The sequence below is a fragment of the Sus scrofa genome, chromosome 1 (genome assembly GCF_054392235.1).
Source record: "Sus scrofa isolate SSC_HxYL_T2T_F1_AM1 chromosome 1, Sscrofa_HxYL_maternal_Yorkshire_Landrace_v2.0, whole genome shotgun sequence".
In the NCBI taxonomy this organism is placed as follows: domain Eukaryota; kingdom Metazoa; phylum Chordata; class Mammalia; order Artiodactyla; family Suidae; genus Sus; species Sus scrofa.
This window is the reverse complement of record NC_139383.1, coordinates 247,273,713-247,291,115: the sequence shown is the minus strand read 5'-3', so window position 1 is coordinate 247,291,115 and position 17,403 is coordinate 247,273,713. Positions and strand designations below refer to the sequence as shown.

The following is a 17,403-nucleotide window of genomic DNA, read 5'->3' as shown; positions in this document are numbered from 1 at the left end:
CTCTGAAGAATTTAAGCCATCGCCAGAGGGACACAGTGCATTTTCATCACAGGGAACATCCGATTTCAAAAGTCTTACAAGGTCTCATCCACGGGTGTTTCTCAGAATACACAGAGTCTGGTGTGGTTTTCTCAGCTCTCTACCAGCATGGTCATCCGTCTCGTCAGCTCCTGCTGCTCTTGGTCCCTGAAATGGTGCTCTCAACCCTCTTTTCTTCAAGGAAGGAGTCGCCAACTCAAGTTCCCTTAGTCTCTTTCCCTGTAGCAAGAGACCCAGGCTGCCTCAAGAGTCACCTCGATTTCAGGGACCATCCGCACTCTAGTCCCTTGCGTCTTCCTTCTCCCCAAAGAGAACACTGTCCCAGGCATTTCCTCACAGCCCTAGGCCCACAGGCTGTGGCCCACATGTCCCTGATGCTGTCCACTACATGCTGACCCTCCCTTTTCTGGTGTAGCCTGAAGGACTTCCTGCCCAAGGAGTATGTGAAGCAGAAGGGCGAGCGTAAGATCTTCCAGGTGAATGGGGGCAGGGGGACGTGTTTGGGCTGCCTGGGAGCTTGGCTGCTTAATCCTACTGACTAAATGGACCCCGGCCCCGCCGCGACCCCGCTTCCACCCACCAAGCTATCCTCCCCCCTCTCCTGTGCCAAGAACGCAGAAGACCCGGGCTTCTGGTCTCAGCTGCATCCCTGCATTTGCTGTGGAACTCAATTCAACATTCTTGTTTGCTTTTCTTTCCCTCTAATGTGGGATAACAGTGTCTGCCCTGCGTGGCACTGCCCGGGGGATGAGATAAGACACACGCCTGCAAGTACCTGTGGAGACTCTCTCTTTGTACTAACGGAAGGTGTTATCTTCCCTCCGAGTCCTCAGCTCCAAAGGCCTCCTCTTGGACCTTCTGCTTCCTAACTGTCCGTTCTCTTCTACAGACAGTCTACAAGCTCCTTAACCGTACCCCTCACTTCTTGAACCGCTGCTTCTCCATATCCTTTATCAGCCCAGCACCCTCTCCCTCCTCACAGCCCGCACCCTCTAACCGGTCCTCTGCCGCACGGCACTCGTCCATCGCAGTCCACGTCCCAACTTAAGACCTCATCTGTGCTCTTCCCCCCACCCCTGCCCCGCATTTTGCTAAATGCGTCCCCATCTCATACTCGAAGGCACACAAGAACTGCGGACAGATGAGCGAGATCGAGGCCAAGGTACGCTACGTGAAGCTAGCCCGCTCCCTCAAGACATACGGCGTCTCCTTCTTCCTGGTCAAGGTGGGTTCCAGGCCCTTCTCGCTGCCCTCTCCTATTTCCACTCCTCCCCTGTCCTCTCTGCGTCTCTGACCTGGCCCTCAGTCCCATTTCCCGTCGTTCCTCAAGGGTCCCATTCTCTTCTCTGTGAAAACTTGCCCCACCGTGGGTCCCCCGCATCATTGCCCTTGCTACCCCGGGTTTTCCCTCCCTTTCCCTTTATCCTAACACATCCTTGTCTCAGGTCCCTCCATAGACACCCTGGTTTAGCCCGCCTGCCCCCCTCAGCACCCCCTTGTGGTCTCCATCTGATCCCCTGACCAATAACAGCAACGACAACCTCTGTCTCACAGGAAAAGATGAAAGGGAAGAATAAGCTGGTGCCCAGGCTTCTGGGCATCACTAAGGAGTGTGTGATGCGAGTAGATGAGAAGACCAAAGAGGTGATCCAGGAATGGAACCTCACCAACATCAAACGTTGGGCTGCCTCTCCCAAGAGCTTCACGCTGGTGAGCTCAGGGCTCGGGGCTTGGGACCGTTTGCAGAGAAGGGGCAGCCACGGAGGTCCCCCCTGTCTGGGGGTGGGTGCCCTAATGTGACTCCAGAAAAAGGGAGAACTTTGGAACTCTAGCAGCAAAGCAGAGGTTAGAATAGACCAAGAAACTCTTTCCTGGAGAATGAGGGAAAGCTTAGATGAAACATTCTCTAAAATCAACAGAATAAATGGTAACCAGCAAGCTGAGATCGCAGGAAGTCTGGGGAGAGGAAAGGAAAAGGTGATAGAGAAATAAGCCTCGGGAAGTTCCCGTCGTGGCGCAGTGGTTAACGAATCCGACTAGGAACCATGAGGTTGTGGGTTCGATCCCTGGCCTTGCTCAGTGGGTTAAGGATCCAGCGTTGCCCTGAGCTGTGGAGTAGGTTGCAGATGCGGCTGGGATCCTGCATTGCTGTGGCTCTGGCATAGGCTGGTGGCTACAGCTCCAATTTGACCCCTAGCCTGGGAATCGCCCTATGCCACAGGAGCGGCCCTAGAAAAGGCAAAAAGACCAAAAAAAAAAAAAAAAAAAGAGAGAGAGAGAAGTAAGCCTCCCCTCTTTCTTTCAGCAACAACTACTTACAGTAGTTTCCCCCTCTGGCTTTATATTTGGCGTCCTGAATTCCAAACCAATCCCACCTTGAGGAAGTGCCCCTGACAGAGGAAAATTAGGAAGGGCAGTTTTTCCATTTGGGATACTAGTGCTAATCCTTAACTACGGTCATTTAATGATAAAAGTGTCCTTCTAATATTATCAAGGTGAGAAAAGAGATTTCCTAAGTGGCATGTATTTGAACTGTGTAGCATAAGGAGCACTCCTCAGAAATAAAAGAAATAGGAGATTGGGAGTTCCCGTCCTGGCGCAGCAGAAACGAATCTGACTAGCATCCATGAGGATGCAGGTTCGATCCCTGGCCTTGCTCAGTGGGTCGGGAATCCGGTGTTGCCCTGAGTTGTGGTGTAGGTCGCAGACGCAGCTCAGATCCTGTGTTGCTGTGGCTGTGGTGTAGGCCGGCAGTTGTAGCTCTGATTCGACCCCTATCCTGGAAACCTCCATATGCCGTGGGTACAGCCCTTAAAAAATGCAAAAAAAAAGAAAGAAATAGGAGATTAAAGAAAGGCGGCCTTCTTCCTAGAGGCTGTTGGCATGGGAGGACACCCTCATCAGCTTGACCTTGGGCTCCTGTCCTGCCCTTTTCCATCCTGGGTGGATTCCCACTGAGTCCCCACCTTGTCCCCCCAGGATTTTGGCGACTACCAGGATGGCTACTACTCCGTACAGACGACCGAAGGGGAGCAGATCGCACAGCTCATTGCTGGTTACATTGATATCATCCTTAAGAAGGTGAGTGCCGCTGGCCCCCACCCCCCACCCCCCGCTGTCTCCTTCTCTGCCCTCACCTTGTCCCCAGGCCAGACCTTTAGAAATGGGGACCTGGGTTCTGGAAAAGGGCTGACCGGGGAAAGCAAAGGCTGCCTTTCCCACTTCCCTCTTTAACTCTTGTTCCTTTTTCCTCCCTTCAGAAAAAAAGCAAGGATCACTTTGGGCTGGAGGGAGACGAGGAGTCTACCATGCTGGAGGACTCGGTGTCCCCCAAAAAGTACGAAGGGAGCTGGGCTGACCCCCCATCCCTTAGGGACAGGGAAGGCAGAGCAGGGCTGCAGGGACTCTGGAGGTGGAGCGTCGTCGGGATGGTTTTCTAACTAGTCTCAGGCTGTGACGAGACCTCCTCCCGTGGCTCTGGGTGGGAAGGGGCCGAGAGGGAGGGTCCTTGACATGCTCCCCGGGCTCGTCCCCCTCCAGGTCAACCGTCCTTCAGCAGCAGTACAACCGGGTGGGGAAGGTGGAACACGGCTCTGTGGCTCTGCCTGCCATCATGCGCTCTGGAGCCTCTGGTCCTGAAAATTTCCAGGTGGGCAGCATGCCACCTGCCCAGCAGCAGATTACCAGTGGCCAAATGCACCGAGGACACATGCCTCCTTTGGTAAGAGGGCCCCACTCGCTCTCGGCTAGGCCTCGTCTTTTCGAGTCCCTCTTTGTATTCCTCGCCTTGGCCTCAGGCTGTCTTGCACCTTCTCTCTCCTCTGAACGTCCCCTTATGCCTCTTCTTGTCTGGTAGACGTCGGCCCAGCAGGCCCTCACTGGAACCATCAACTCCAGCATGCAGGCTGTGCAGGCTGCCCAGGCCACCCTGGACGACTTTGACACCCTCCCCCCTCTGGGCCAGGATGCCGTGAGTATGGGCTGGAGGCCAGGCCGCCGGTCCCGAAGCTGGGACTCCAGGGAGCAGGGTTGGGTTGACTGGAGCAGAGCCCATGCTGAGGCTGGTTTTTCGTTCTCTCAGGCCTCGAAAGCCTGGCGTAAGAACAAGATGGACGAATCGAAGCACGAAATCCACTCCCAGGTAGACGCCATCACAGCCGGCACCGCCTCGGTGGTGAACCTGACAGCGGGTAGGCCGGGTGCCAGGAGCTTGGTGTGCCGTGCGGGAGGGGAGGGGAGGGCGAGCGTGCGTGAGCATGCACAAGCGTGAGCAAGCGTGACTGCGAGTGGCTCAGGTGTGACTGCAGCATGACTCATGGCAGGGACTGTGTGTGCGTCTATCTCAGGACGTGTGTGTGTGTGTGTGTGTGTGTGTGTCTAAGTGACTCTGCAAGTGTGACTGCGAGTGGCTCAGGTGTGATTGCAGCATGACTCATGGCAGGGACTGTGTGTGCGTCTATCTCAGGACGTGTGTGTGTGTGAAACTGACTGTGCTCCTCCCTAGACCGTCGCCTCTCCTGCCCTGCCCCTCACCCGTGCTCCTCTTCCCCCACTCCCCAGGGGACCCCGCCGAGACAGACTACACTGCGGTGGGCTGCGCAGTCACCACAATCTCCTCCAACCTGACGGAGATGTCCCGCGGCGTGAAGCTGCTGGCCGCCCTGCTGGAGGATGAAGGTGGCAGTGGCCGGCCCCTGCTGCAGGCAGCGAAGGGCCTGGCTGGGGCAGTGTCGGAACTGCTGCGCACCGCCCAGCCGGCCAGTGCTGAGGTCAGGGCCAGGGGTGGACACTAGGGAGAGGCGAGGGTTTGAGCCCAAGGAGAGGAGGGCGGTCCAGGTTGTGGGGTGGAAGTACGAGACCCCTGGGCCTGTAGGACCTGAGGACCTGTGGGTGGGGATCGGGCAGCTTCTGACTGGTGTTCACTCTCCACAGCCCCGTCAGAACCTGCTGCAAGCAGCTGGGAACGTGGGCCAGGCCAGTGGGGAGCTGTTGCAGCAAATTGGGGAAAGTGATACTGACCCCCACTTCCAGGTTGGTGACTTACCCAACCCCCAGAACCCCAGTTTCTAGGAGGTGACCTCTGATCCTGAATCCAGCTGCTCGTCCTCAGCTACGATAAATTGACCCCTCGGAGCCAAGCTGAACCTCTGTCTCCAGGGATGACACTGGGAACCTCCCGTCCCTTTTGGGGGGATAAGAATTCCGAACCCCTAAATCCAAACTTAATCTGTAGGTTCACCCTTGGCCTTTACTGGTGATATTTTATTGGCCGCCTGTCATCTTTCCCTGTCTTGCCCAACTGAAGGCATCTCGGACCCCCTCTTCCAATCCGTTAGGCCACATGCCCTGAGGACACTGTTCCTCTCGTGCCCCCTTCCCCACCCCCTGCCAGTGTCCTCAGCTGATTTGTCATCCTGGATTTCCCACGCAGATATGTGCACCCAGAGGGGCTGGGGTTCGATCTCCCCCCGATCCCCCCACGGTAATGGCCTCTGGCCTGGACCTTCCCAGCTCTGTCCTCTCTGAGCCGCATACACTCGCTCTGCCCCCTCCCCAGGCCTCCTGGGGGAGCAGACCGTGACGGGAGCTGGGGAGGCACGGCACAGGCAGGACTTGAGAAAATGGGATCAGGGAGGGTAGAGACTTGCTCCCCGGGGTGACTGCTTCTACCCAAGATTGAGACGAAGCGGAGGAAAGACGCTAGGGGCAGGGGGGACCCCAGAGGTCCCTCCTCCGTCTGTCCCGTTGAAACAGCACTGCCCGCCTGCCCTCCCCATCGCCGTCCGAGTGTATCCGCCTCATGCATCTCTTCCTTTGGTGTAGGCTCTGTTTCTCTCGGTGTGGGTTTGTTCCTCGGTGGGGGTTCTGTCCTACTCGGTGCTCGAGGCAGGGGCTTGGGGTAGGTTCCGGTTGCTTCTGCACATACGGTGCTGTGATTGGAGTCCGTGGGATTAATGAAACCGCTTATGCCTCCAAGGAGGGTCTGTGGAACCCAAGGTGGATCTCAGGCCGTGCTGACCGCTGCTTTCTCACAGGACGTGCTCATGCAACTAGCCAAGGCTGTGGCAAGCGCTGCAGCTGCCCTGGTCCTCAAGGCCAAGAGTGTGGCCCAGCGCACAGAGGACTCGGGGCTTCAGACCCAGGTTATTGCTGCGGCAACACAGTGTGCCCTGTCCACCTCCCAGCTGGTGGCCTGTACCAAGGTGAGCCCCAGAGGTTGCTCCAGCCTGTGCTGAGGGGTGATGCTGTCACACATACGGGAGCCTCTCATGTTATCACTTTGGTCCCCGAGGCCTCACTACCCAAACAAATGACTGTTGTGAAGGCCATCAACACCCCACCCTCCCGACTCCTTGCCCTCGTCTACCTCTCTGACACTCGCTTTGCCCACAGGTGGTGGCACCTACGATCAGCTCCCCTGTCTGCCAAGAACAGCTGGTGGAAGCCGGTCGACTAGTGGCCAAAGCCGTGGAGGGCTGTGTGTCCGCCTCCCAGGCCGCCACAGAAGATGGGCAGCTGTTGCGAGGAGTGGGAGCGGCAGCCACAGCTGTCACCCAGGCCCTGAATGAGCTGTTGCAGCACGTGAGGGCCCACGCCACAGGGGCCGGGCCTGCTGGCCGCTATGACCAGGCCACTGACACCATTCTCACTGTCACTGAGAACATCTTTAGCTCCATGGGCGATGCTGGTAAGGACACTCTCCCCCAGGAGACAGAGAGCCCAACGAGGTTCCCAGGCCCCTTGGACATTTCCCTTGCAGATCCACCCCCCTCCCCCTGACTCAGCACAGCAGGCTGGGTGTTGAACAGCTGAAACCTCCAGCTGGTTCCCCATATGTAAAACAGGAATATAATCTCTCTGCCTTCCTTGGTGCATTTAAATAACAAACCACAGTGTACACAAAAAGAGAAAGTGGCTTTATTAAGAGTTAGCTGCCCTTACGCCACTCCTTCACCCCCAAAATCCTTCACCAAGAGCCTCATCCTCTCATAACTCCAGGGAAGTCACTTCAAGAACTTTTTTGTCTCTCCTGACTATCCCTAAGAGCCCCACTGGCCTCATCTGCACCACGTCCCTCTCTCTAACACCCTCTCAGTGTCTCTGCTCCCTTCTCTGACTTTGCCTGTGTGTCTCAGGTGAGATGGTGCGACAGGCGCGCATCCTGGCCCAAGCCACCTCTGACCTGGTCAATGCCATCAAGGCTGATGCCGAGGGGGAGAGCGATCTGGAGAATTCCCGCAAGCTATTAAGCGCCGCCAAGATCCTGGCCGACGCCACAGCCAAGATGGTGGAGGCTGCCAAGGTAGAGAGCCTTCTGTGCAGACCCCAGACCGGGGCCCGGAGGGAAGTAGAAAGGTCCCGATGGTCACCCCCATTTACGGGAGAGACCCAGGAAAAGCAGAAGATACAAGACAGCACATATGGGAGCACTGAGGGAGTAAATGCACCCTAGGCAGCGGGCGGGTGGCGCCAGGCTGCCAGCCAGTGTAACGCCCAGAGTCCTCACTGACGAACGGGAAACAGTGCCCTTTTCCTTCTGAGTCTAAGGTCTGCACTTCCTACTTTCCCCTACTTTGCTGCCACCACCTGCCTGCTTCCTGGATCCCTCTGCTTCCTGGGCTTCTGTGAATGCACACGAGCATTAGTCCTGGGGGCTCCGCGCTAGCCGCACAGAGAAGGACAAGGCAGTCGGACACAGGGACACAAGGTTGCAGAGGACCATGAGGAAGAAGCCAAAAGATTCCTGGGCTCTGGGGCTCTTCAGTTTGCAGGAACAACCAGGGCCCCTGCTATCGGACCCTTGAGATCCCTGCTCTAAACTGTGTCCTCCTTGTTCCAGAGAGCCCTGCTCATCCCCGTTTGCAGTAGTATTTTGTGGGGAGTGAGGAAGAAATCTGGCCCCTTCCCTAAAGCGGGGAAGCACAAACAGTTCTACCTGAGGAAGGCTTTCAGCATCACAGATGGAAGCCAGGGTCCCCCCGAGGCTCCCCATCTGCCCACCAGAGGCAGCCCATCTCAACCACCTTTCAGCGGGGATAGTTAGAAATGATTTCAGGAAAATATACTTGAGTTTGGAGGGGTCAGAGAAGAGCTTATTGAGGATCCACAGAGATGCTGGGCGTAACTGTCCCTCCCACCACCTCTCAGGGAGCAGCCGCCCATCCTGACAGTGAGGAGCAGCAGCAGCGCCTTCGCGAAGCAGCTGAAGGTCTCCGCATGGCGACCAACGTGGCTGCACAGAATGCCATCAAGAAGAAGCTGGTGCAGCGCCTGGAGGTGAGGCTGGAAAACAGGCTAGTGTAGGTGCTGTAGGAGGAATGAACCTGGGAGGGATGTGTGGAGAAAGGGTTAATATTTCCTTGGGGGAGGGAGTTCCCGTCATGGCGCAGCGGAAATGAATCTGATGAGGAACCATGAGGTTGCAGGTTCAACCCCTGGCCTCACTCAGTGGGTTAAGGATCCGGCATTGCCGTGAGCTGTGGTGTAGGTCGCAGACATGGCTCAGATCTGGTGTCGCTGTGGCTCTGGCGTAGGCTGGCAGCTGTAGCTCCGATTAGACCCCTAGCTTGGGAATCTCCATGTGCCGCGAGGGCAGCCCTAAAAAGCAAAAAAAAAAAAAAAGAAAATTTCCTTAGGGGATATCGTGGGCAGGGTAAGCCAAGGATCAGGTATGGGAATGTCTGGGCCTTGTCCTCACTATTCTGCCCTTAAAGCACGCAGCCAAGCAGGCTGCAGCCTCGGCTACACAGACCATCGCTGCCGCCCAACATGCTGCCTCCACCCCCAAGACCACAGCTGGCCCCCAGCCACTGCTGGTGCAGAGCTGCAAGGTGAGATGCCAGGAAGCATGCGGGGGCGGGAGGCGGCCTGTGGGGAGGGGGAAGTCCCCCCGCCTGTGGGGAAGTGGCTCTCATAACCTTTTCACCAACAGGCTGTGGCAGAGCAGATTCCACTGCTGGTGCAGGGCGTCCGAGGGAGCCAAGCCCAGCCCGACAGTCCCAGCGCTCAGCTCGCCCTCATTGCCGCCAGCCAGAGCTTCCTGCAGGCAAGGCACCCTCCGCTCACCACTCACCAGACCCTTCCCACTCTCTCCTCCAAGAGCTCTGATGTAGTCAAGTTAAATCTCAGCCATAGTCTCTCTTCCAATACTGAGCCCAATGCTCACCACATCCTGACCATCATCAGGCCCCTGTACCCAGGCCCAGAGGGCATATGGTGCACTTCAGCTGCCCACCTGTTCCCCAACAGCCAGGTGGGAAGATGGTGGCAGCCGCGAAGGCCTCGGTGCCAACAATTCAGGACCAGGCTTCAGCCATGCAGCTGAGTCAGTGTGCGAAAAACCTCGGCACTGCGTTGGCCGAACTCCGTACCGCTGCCCAGAAGGTATGGAAGCTGGCCGTCTCTTGGGAAGATGAGGGTGGGGACCCGGAATGATGGAGAATCTGTTCAGATATCCTAAAGTGGATAATAGTGTAACCTGAGGCACCAGTGAGACAGCTGTACCTCCTACATCTCAAACCCCACTTTGTAGGCTCAGGAAGCATGTGGGCCTTTGGAGATGGATTCTGCTCTGAGCGTGGTACAGAACCTAGAGAGAGACCTGCAGGAAGTGAAGGCAGCAGCTCGAGATGGCAAGCTTAAACCCTTACCTGGCGAGACGGTGGGTATTCGTAAGAACGTGTTGTTTTTTTTCTTAGGGCTGCACCCGCAGCACGGGGAAGTTAACAGGCTGTGGGTCAAATCAGAGCTGCAGCTGCTGGCCTACGCCACAGCCACAGCAACTTGGGATCTGAGCCTCGCCCACGACCTACACCACAGCTCACGGCAATGCTAGATCCTTAACCCACTGAGTGAGGCCAGGGATCGAACCCGCAACCTCATGGTTCCTAGTCGGATTCCTTAACCACTGAGCCACGTCAGGAACTCCCATAAGAGCTCATTCTTATTCAAGCCCCGAAGTCTTCTTACCTGTGCCCAAAGTCCTGGAGCTGCCCAGAACCTCCATTTAACCTGCCATCTGTCCCTAAGTAGCTTCTCAAGTTCCCCCTCCCCTGTTCCTCCTGTACCTGAGTCTCCCAGTCTCTCCTTCATCCCTAGATGGAGAAATGTGCCCAGGACCTGGGCAACAGCACCAAAGCAGTCAGCTCCGCCATTGCCCAGCTGCTGGGGGAGGTTGCCCAGGGCAATGAGAATTATGCAGGTATGTGGGCAGGGCCAGAAATGAGGCATGCGGTGAGGAGGATGGGGAACCAGAGTGGGATGAGTGGGGGAAACCAGCGCCAGGGCCTGGCAGTGAGGGTGCCTCTTCCCTTCCTTCCTCTCTCCTTGTCTCCCTCCCTCCCCAGGTATTGCTGCTCGGGAAGTGGCAGGTGGGCTGCGGTCACTGGCCCAAGCCGCTAGGGGTGTAGCTGCCCTGACATCAGACCCTGCGGTGCAAGCCATTGTGCTTGACACAGCCAGTGACGTCCTGGACAAGGCCAGCAGTCTCATCGAGGAGGCGAAAAAGGCAGCTGGCCATCCAGGGGACCCTGAGAGCCAGCAGCGGCTTGCCCAGGTCAGGTCCTGGGAGGGGGCCACCTCCTCCCTCTCCCCCAGATCCCATCAGAAGGCCCACCCTGCCTGGGGAGAGTCCGTCCACACCGATAGCTCTTCCCTGGATTCCGCCCTTCCTGCTCTCAGTCTTGGTAGACATGTCTCAGCTAGACTGGGACAGGAGCCCAGCTAGACACTGCATTTGGGGAAGTTTGATCCCCATCACTTCAGCCCATTCAGCTACAACACCCCTTTTCCGCTTTCACTTTCAGAGGCTCCTGTGGGTGGAGGAGGGGATCTCCCACTTGTTTCCATTTTGGCAGCCCCCGTCTCCTTTCCCACCTCAGGTGGCTAAAGCTGTGACCCAGGCCCTGAACCGCTGTGTCAGCTGCCTGCCTGGCCAGCGAGATGTGGACAACGCCCTGAGAGCGGTGGGAGACGCCAGCAAGCGACTCCTGAGTGACTCGGTAGGAGGACAGGGCTGTGGGGGAAACGGGATGAAGAGATCCAAGCTACTTCTGCCTCTAGACCTGTCCTTGACCCTGCCTTCCCGGATTTATCCCCTGACATTGCCCGCAGGCCCTGTGCCCACCTCCCAGTGCTCCTGTACCAGACTCTCCGCTGCACCACTTCCCATTCTTGCACTGACTTTCTCTCTGACCCTGCAGCTTCCCCCCAGCACGGGGACTTTTCAAGAAGCTCAGAGCCAACTGAATGAAGCTGCTGCTGGGCTCAATCAGGCAGCCACAGAACTGGTGCAGGCCTCTCGGGGAACCCCTCAGGACCTGGCTCGAGCCTCAGGTCGCTTTGGACAGGACTTCAGCACCTTCCTGGAAGCCGGTGTGGAGATGGCAAGCCAGGCACCGGTACGAAGAGGCACAGGGTCTGGTTCAAGGGTTAGATGGGAGGCATCTGCGGGACCACTGAGTCCTGACCCGCTCCTGGCTCCCTCCCCTCCCCAGACTCTAGCAGTGCTTGAGTGTCTGGGACAGAAGATCCCTTTTAGAGACAGATAAGAAGGGACGGGACAATGTGTTGACCTTCTCGCCTCCAACAGAGCCAGGAGGACCGTGCCCAGGTCGTGTCCAACTTGAAGGGCATCTCCATGTCTTCGAGCAAACTTCTCCTGGCTGCCAAGGCCCTGTCTACAGACCCTGCTGCCCCCAACCTCAAGAGTCAGCTGGCTGCCGCTGCCCGGTGAGTAAGAGCTGGGAAACCCAGCCCTAGAATGTTGAAGAGACTGGGGGGGCGGGGGACATTTTATGAAAAGTCCCTGGCTTAGGGGTGCTTACAGACAAAAGAGAAATAGCTAGAGACATCCCTCATGTACAAGACACAGAAATGATGACCTGTGCACCCATCCATTCCGCTTTCTGTTCCTCCAGGGCTGTGACCGACAGTATCAACCAGCTCATCACTATGTGTACCCAGCAGGCGCCAGGCCAGAAAGAGTGTGACAATGCCCTGCGGGAACTGGAGGTGGGCCCTGGAGGCCCAGATGGGGTTGCGGTTGAGGAAAGTGTTCTGGGTTCGGGGGTGACAGGGTGTCTTGGATCTCACCTCCCCCTCCCCCTCCACAGACGGTCCGGGAACTCCTAGAAAACCCAGTCCAGCCCATCAATGACATGTCCTACTTTGGCTGCCTGGACAGTGTCATGGAAAACTCAAAGGTAAGCCCAGCCAGGAACCCAGGAGAGCAGATGGCAGGAAGATGGAACTCACCAGGGGGGCTGCTCTGCCCCTCAGAGGACAGGATCTGACTCTCCTGATACCCTCTGTCCCTCAGGTACTGGGTGAGGCCATGACTGGCATCTCCCAAAATGCCAAGAACGGAAACCTGCCGGAGTTTGGAGAGGCCATCGCCACAGCCTCCAAGGCCCTTTGTGGCTTCACCGAGGCTGCTGCACAGGTTATTCTCCTGGGAGGGGCCCCCGGAATGCTCCTGCCTTCCCTGCCCCTCCACACACACACACACACACACACACACACACACACAGACAGAAAGCCCAAAGTTCCTGCCTTCCCTGCCCCTCCACACACACACACACACACACACACACACACACACACACACAGAAAGCCCAAAGTTCCTGCCTTCCCTGCCCCTCCACACACGCACACACACACACACACACACACAGAAAGCCCAAAGTTCCGCTTGCAAAGCCCACTCTGGGGTAACCAGGGTTCTTCTCCGCTCCTGAAGGAGAGAGATCTGTCAGCAGTCATAGAACACCATCAGTTCGGCCCGCCATCAACCCTGAGCCCCAGAGCTTTGGGTTATGATCACACACTCCCACAACTGGGCCTTCTCCAGCCCTGGCCTCCTTAGTGTGTGCTGATGCGCATATGCAAATCACTTCATGTAATTAATACTTGGTACCGGAGACCAAATTCCTGGTTAGTTGAGTCACCACTTAATTTTGCCTTTTTCTACACTACGGTATGAAATAATCTATTAGTGCTGAGAGTATTTTATATTGATATATGAATTTTTTTTTTTTGGTCTTTTCAGGGCTGCACCCGCAGCATATGGAGGTTTCCAGGCTAGGGGTGGAATCGGAGCTGTAGCGCCGGCCCACACCACAGCCACAGCAACGCTGGATCTGAGCCATGTCTGCGACCTATACCACAGCTCATGGCAATGCTGGATCCTTAACCCACTGAGCGAGGCCAGGGATCGAACCCACAACCTCATGGTTCCTAGTCGGATTTGTTTCTGCTGCGCCACGACGGGAACTCCCTTAATATATGAATTCCTAAACTGGCTTGAGAGTTCATCAGCTAGACTGTTTCCCTGAGAGCCTGTCATCCTGCTCTTCCAACCTCCCCTGCCTCCCTCTGCCCTGGGCTGTTGGGTGGGCCTCCTTATTTGGTTTGACTTATTTCTGGAAAAGCATGAAGAGGAAAAAGCAAAGCTACCATGTGTTGGGTGAAGTAAGAATCAAACCTTTAATCATCTTCCAGTCAAGAATTATTTTGGCGACTCTTATACCCATCCCTCCCCTCCTTCCAAATCTCTGAACCTTGGAGTTACGGTAAATGTTAATTAGCCTAACACTCTCCGTGGTTTGAGAACTGTCTCTAAAAGAGACTTGGGCGGGGGGAGGGGCTTTCGAACTTTTTTCCCTGCCCCTTGCAGTAAGCAGTATTTTTCACCTTAAGACTCAGCATACATACACATGCACACCTAAATAGAATTTTGATAAAAACCTTACTATGTGACTTTCCTTTTTAAAAAACAAAAAAAAAACTGGAGTTCCCTTCATGTCTCAGTGGTTCCGACTAGGAACCATGAGGTTGTGGGTTCGATCCCTGGCCTTGCTCAGTGGGTTAAGGATTCGGTGTTACCGTGAGCTGTAGTGTAGGTTGCAGACGTGGCTTGGATCCTGCATTGCTGTGGCTCTGGAGTAGGCTGGCAGCTACCCCTCTGACTGAACCCCTAGCCTGGGAACCTCTATATGCCGTGGGAGCAGCCCTGGAAAAGGCAAAAAGACAAAAAAAAAACCACACAAAAAAAAAAACTTTTTTAATCTTCTGAAATGTTACCATATTTAACAAAGCAGGAGAGGTTTTTTTCTTTTTTGAAATGCAAGTATAGCTTGTTGCTATACCTCCACTCACATAGAACCCTGGCCACTAAACTTGTCCCCACTCCCCTTTGTCCCCACTGTCGCTGTTCAAGTCCCACCTGAGGACTATGCCTTACTCCTCACCCCACCTCTTCTCTCTCCCCAGGCTGCCTATCTGGTTGGTGTCTCTGACCCCAACAGCCAAGCTGGACAGCAAGGGCTGGTGGAGCCCACGCAGTTTGCCCGAGCAAACCAGGCAATTCAGATGGCCTGTCAGAGTTTGGGGGAGCCTGGCTGCACCCAGGCCCAGGTAACCCAAGGGGACAGGTACTGTGGGCAAGTCTGGGAAAGGCTGCCGAGCCAGGACGGCCCAGCCCCTTGGGGGGCGCGGGTTGCTGCAGGACACGTAGGGAAGGAGAGGGCAGAGCCCCACCTCTGACTTTCCACATGCAGCTTCTCTGGCTAATTGTCTCCTCATGTTTCTCACTGTCCCTTCGGTTCCTGCCGGGTTCGGCCCTTCCCTGTGGACGTCTGAGCTCACTCTCCTCCCGAGCCTGTTAGGATTTCTCCATTAGCGTGTCAGCTTTTCATCTTCCTTCCCCCACACCCTGTTCATCCATACGTCTTCTGCCTTCCAGATCTTGACTTTTCTGGTGACTCTGTCTTTCCTAATTAGACTCCGAAGGTATTGCTCTCCATCCCCCCAAGCTAAAGGGGCCCCTCCCTGGGGTGGGCACTTCCCTCCCGCCCTCATCATGGCTCTTCCCCGTTTCTGTCTCCTCAGGTGCTCTCTGCAGCCACCATTGTGGCCAAACACACCTCCGCTCTGTGTAACAGCTGCCGCCTGGCTTCTGCTCGTACCGCCAATCCTACTGCCAAGCGCCAATTCGTACAATCGGCCAAGGAGGTGGCCAACAGCACAGCCAATCTTGTCAAGACCATCAAGGTTCCGTGTTTGAATTCTCAGCCTGTCCCTGACCTGGCCAGGCTTCCCTCCCTGGACCCGATGTCATTCCCTGAGGCCTTTTGCCAAACCCACCCGCCTGAGCCCAAGGCCTTTCCTGTCCACGCTGGTCATCACCAGCCTCTCCCCACACTCGTTAAAACCTGGAGGGAGACCCGGGCCTCACCGCCTCTGCCTACTGTCTGTCCTGAGGGCCCCCCTGTCACTCCCACTGCAGGCACTAGACGGGGCCTTCACAGAGGAGAACCGTGCCCAGTGCCGAGCAGCAACGGCCCCTCTGCTGGAGGCTGTGGACAATCTCAGCGCCTTTGCATCCAACCCTGAGTTCTCCAGCGTTCCTGCGCAGATCAGCCCTGAGGTGAGGCGGTGTGAAGGGAGAACTGATGGCCCGGCAGCCACCTCATCTCCCCAGAGGTCTGGAGACTGAGTGCCCTGCCTCCGCTCTCCCCAGGGCCGGGCTGCCATGGAGCCCATTGTGATCTCTGCCAAGACAATGTTGGAGAGTGCCGGGGGCCTGATCCAGACAGCCCGGGCCCTGGCAGTCAATCCCCGGGACCCGCCACGCTGGTCAGTGCTGGCTGGCCACTCCCGCACTGTCTCTGACTCCATCAAGAAGCTCATTACAAGCATGAGGTATGGGGGGCTCAGCAGAGAACCATTGTGACTGGGGGACATAGGTTGTGGCAGAAGGGAGGGGTGGGCAATGAGATGGGATATTGCTGGAGGCCACCTGCTGTCCAGGATTTGGCGGACACGGGGAGAGGGAGGCCAGCCTCGTGCTTAAGCGTGTTGCTGGTGTTGGAGCCTGTGATGTGTCTGCAGGGACAAGGCTCCAGGGCAGCTGGAGTGTGAGACGGCCATTGCAGCTCTGAACAGCTGTCTACGAGACCTGGACCAGGCTTCCCTTGCTGCAGTCAGCCAGCAGCTTGCTCCCCGTGAGGGGATCTCTCAGGAGGTGAGAGGGAAGGGGTCCTGTGAAGCTTGTATCTAGGAGGAGGACCGGCAGATGTGAGGAAGATGGGGGATCTGGGTGGGGGTTTCCTAGAGACATTGAGGGAATGAAACACGCCCAGCGGGTTAGCTGGGTGTGGAGGGAAGAGTGGGGTCTGGTGAACCCAGAGGGTCCTTTTGCAGGTCACAGTCAGGCTAAAGTTCACTTCCTCCCCAGGCCTTGCACACCCAGATGCTCACTGCAGTGCAGGAGATCTCCCATCTTATTGAGCCGCTGGCCAGTGCCGCGCGGGCTGAAGCCTCTCAGCTGGGACACAAGGTACCTGCAGAGACGCGTGGCAGGTGTGGAGTTGGGTGAGCAAGGGTGCCTGGCGCGGCTGACCCCCAGTCCAACCCCTTGCCCCAGGTGTCCCAGATGGCCCAGTACTTTGAGCCACTCACCCTGGCTGCAGTGGGTGCTGCCTCCAAGACCCTGAGCCACCCACAGCAGATGGCGCTCCTGGACCAGACTAAAACCTTGGCTGAGTCGGCCCTGCAGTTGCTGTACACAGCCAAGGAAGCTGGCGGTAACCCCAAGGTACGGAGGGCTGGGTTGAGGGGCTGCTACTAGCAAGAAGTCAAAGAAGCAGGCACACCCGGGCCCCCAACTCACTCACTCACCCTGCCCCACAGCAAGCAGCTCACACCCAGGAAGCCCTGGAGGAGGCCGTGCAAATGATGACAGAGGCTGTGGAGGACCTGACAACCACCCTCAATGAGGCAGCCAGTGCCGCTGGTGTTGTTGGCGGCATGGTGGACTCCATCACCCAGGCCATCAACCAGGTTAGAGTCTTGGGGTGCCTGTGGACAGAGCCTGGGGACCAGGGCCCCTGTGCCCAGTGGCAGAGACCCACAGTCTTTCCCCTTCCTCCGTTCTCCTCCTCCAGCTAGATGAAGGACCGATGGGTGAACCAGAGGGCTCCTTCGTGGATTACCAGACAACCATGGTGCGGACAGCCAAGGCCATTGCTGTCACTGTTCAGGAGATGGTGAGTGTGGGAGAGGAGGAGAGGACTGCCCTTGGAGAGGTGCGTTTAGACAGAATTTCACTTCTTCCATTTTCACCAGGTAACCAAGTCAAACACCAGCCCTGAGGAGCTGGGGCCTCTCGCGAACCAGCTGACCAGTGACTATGGCCGTCTGGCCTCAGAGGCCAAGCCTGCAGCTGTGGCTGCTGAAAATGAAGAGGTAACTTGGAGGCACTTCTGACCTTCCCTCTGCCCCCCACAGAAAATCCCAGCAGAGTGTCCCATGCCAGCCTCTGGGATGGTGCCACCCTCGCCCCCTTCCGGTCTTTCAAAGAAA

The 17,403-nt window shown here is 56.7% G+C and overlaps 2 protein-coding genes across 7 annotated transcripts in view; one reads left to right on the top strand and one right to left on the bottom strand.

Moving 5' to 3' along the window:
* Positions 1-17,403, top strand: part of TLN1 (talin 1) — a 34,633-nt gene that overhangs the window by 8,412 nt on the left and 8,818 nt on the right. For 2 of the 5 annotated variants that reach the window (XM_021065668.2, XM_084988489.1), the window contains exons 8-44: positions 455-515; positions 1,160-1,264; positions 1,594-1,749; positions 3,019-3,120; positions 3,300-3,376; positions 3,580-3,760; positions 3,896-4,009; positions 4,121-4,229; positions 4,600-4,808; positions 4,972-5,070; positions 5,471-5,521; positions 6,075-6,242; positions 6,433-6,727; positions 7,176-7,342; positions 8,188-8,316; positions 8,754-8,870; positions 8,972-9,085; positions 9,289-9,423; positions 9,572-9,700; positions 10,138-10,240; positions 10,386-10,594; positions 10,920-11,039; positions 11,241-11,438; positions 11,630-11,769; positions 11,958-12,051; positions 12,153-12,242; positions 12,359-12,481; positions 14,311-14,454; positions 14,929-15,090; positions 15,326-15,466; positions 15,560-15,741; positions 15,931-16,063; positions 16,277-16,378; positions 16,466-16,636; positions 16,732-16,881; positions 16,986-17,087; positions 17,167-17,286. In XM_021065668.2, coding sequence (XP_020921327.2) covers positions 455-515; positions 1,160-1,264; positions 1,594-1,749; positions 3,019-3,120; positions 3,300-3,376; positions 3,580-3,760; positions 3,896-4,009; positions 4,121-4,229; positions 4,600-4,808; positions 4,972-5,070; positions 5,471-5,521; positions 6,075-6,242; positions 6,433-6,727; positions 7,176-7,342; positions 8,188-8,316; positions 8,754-8,870; positions 8,972-9,085; positions 9,289-9,423; positions 9,572-9,700; positions 10,138-10,240; positions 10,386-10,594; positions 10,920-11,039; positions 11,241-11,438; positions 11,630-11,769; positions 11,958-12,051; positions 12,153-12,242; positions 12,359-12,481; positions 14,311-14,454; positions 14,929-15,090; positions 15,326-15,466; positions 15,560-15,741; positions 15,931-16,063; positions 16,277-16,378; positions 16,466-16,636; positions 16,732-16,881; positions 16,986-17,087; positions 17,167-17,286 — 5,002 coding nt within the window. Of the gene's footprint in view, positions 1-454; positions 516-1,159; positions 1,265-1,593; positions 1,750-3,018; positions 3,121-3,299; positions 3,377-3,579; positions 3,761-3,895; positions 4,010-4,120; positions 4,230-4,599; positions 4,809-4,971; positions 5,071-5,470; positions 5,522-6,074; positions 6,243-6,432; positions 6,728-7,175; positions 7,343-8,187; positions 8,317-8,753; positions 8,871-8,971; positions 9,086-9,288; positions 9,424-9,571; positions 9,701-10,137; positions 10,241-10,385; positions 10,595-10,919; positions 11,040-11,240; positions 11,439-11,629; positions 11,770-11,957; positions 12,052-12,152; positions 12,243-12,358; positions 12,584-12,659; positions 13,188-13,935; positions 14,097-14,310; positions 14,455-14,928; positions 15,091-15,325; positions 15,467-15,559; positions 15,742-15,930; positions 16,064-16,276; positions 16,379-16,465; positions 16,637-16,731; positions 16,882-16,985; positions 17,088-17,166; positions 17,287-17,403 lie in introns of those variants that run through there. The other 3 variants (XM_021065688.2, XM_021065699.2, XR_014823213.1) reach the window with 2 other exon arrangements.
* The window catches only part of CA9 (carbonic anhydrase 9), a 39,721-nt gene continuing 30,565 nt past the window's right edge, over positions 8,248-17,403 (bottom strand). For both annotated transcript variants that reach the window (XM_084989182.1, XM_084989198.1), the window contains one exon: positions 8,248-8,363. In XM_084989182.1, the coding sequence (XP_084845308.1) occupies positions 8,335-8,363 (29 nt within the window). In that variant the 3' untranslated portion in view covers positions 8,248-8,334. The remainder of the gene's footprint in view (positions 8,364-17,403) is intronic.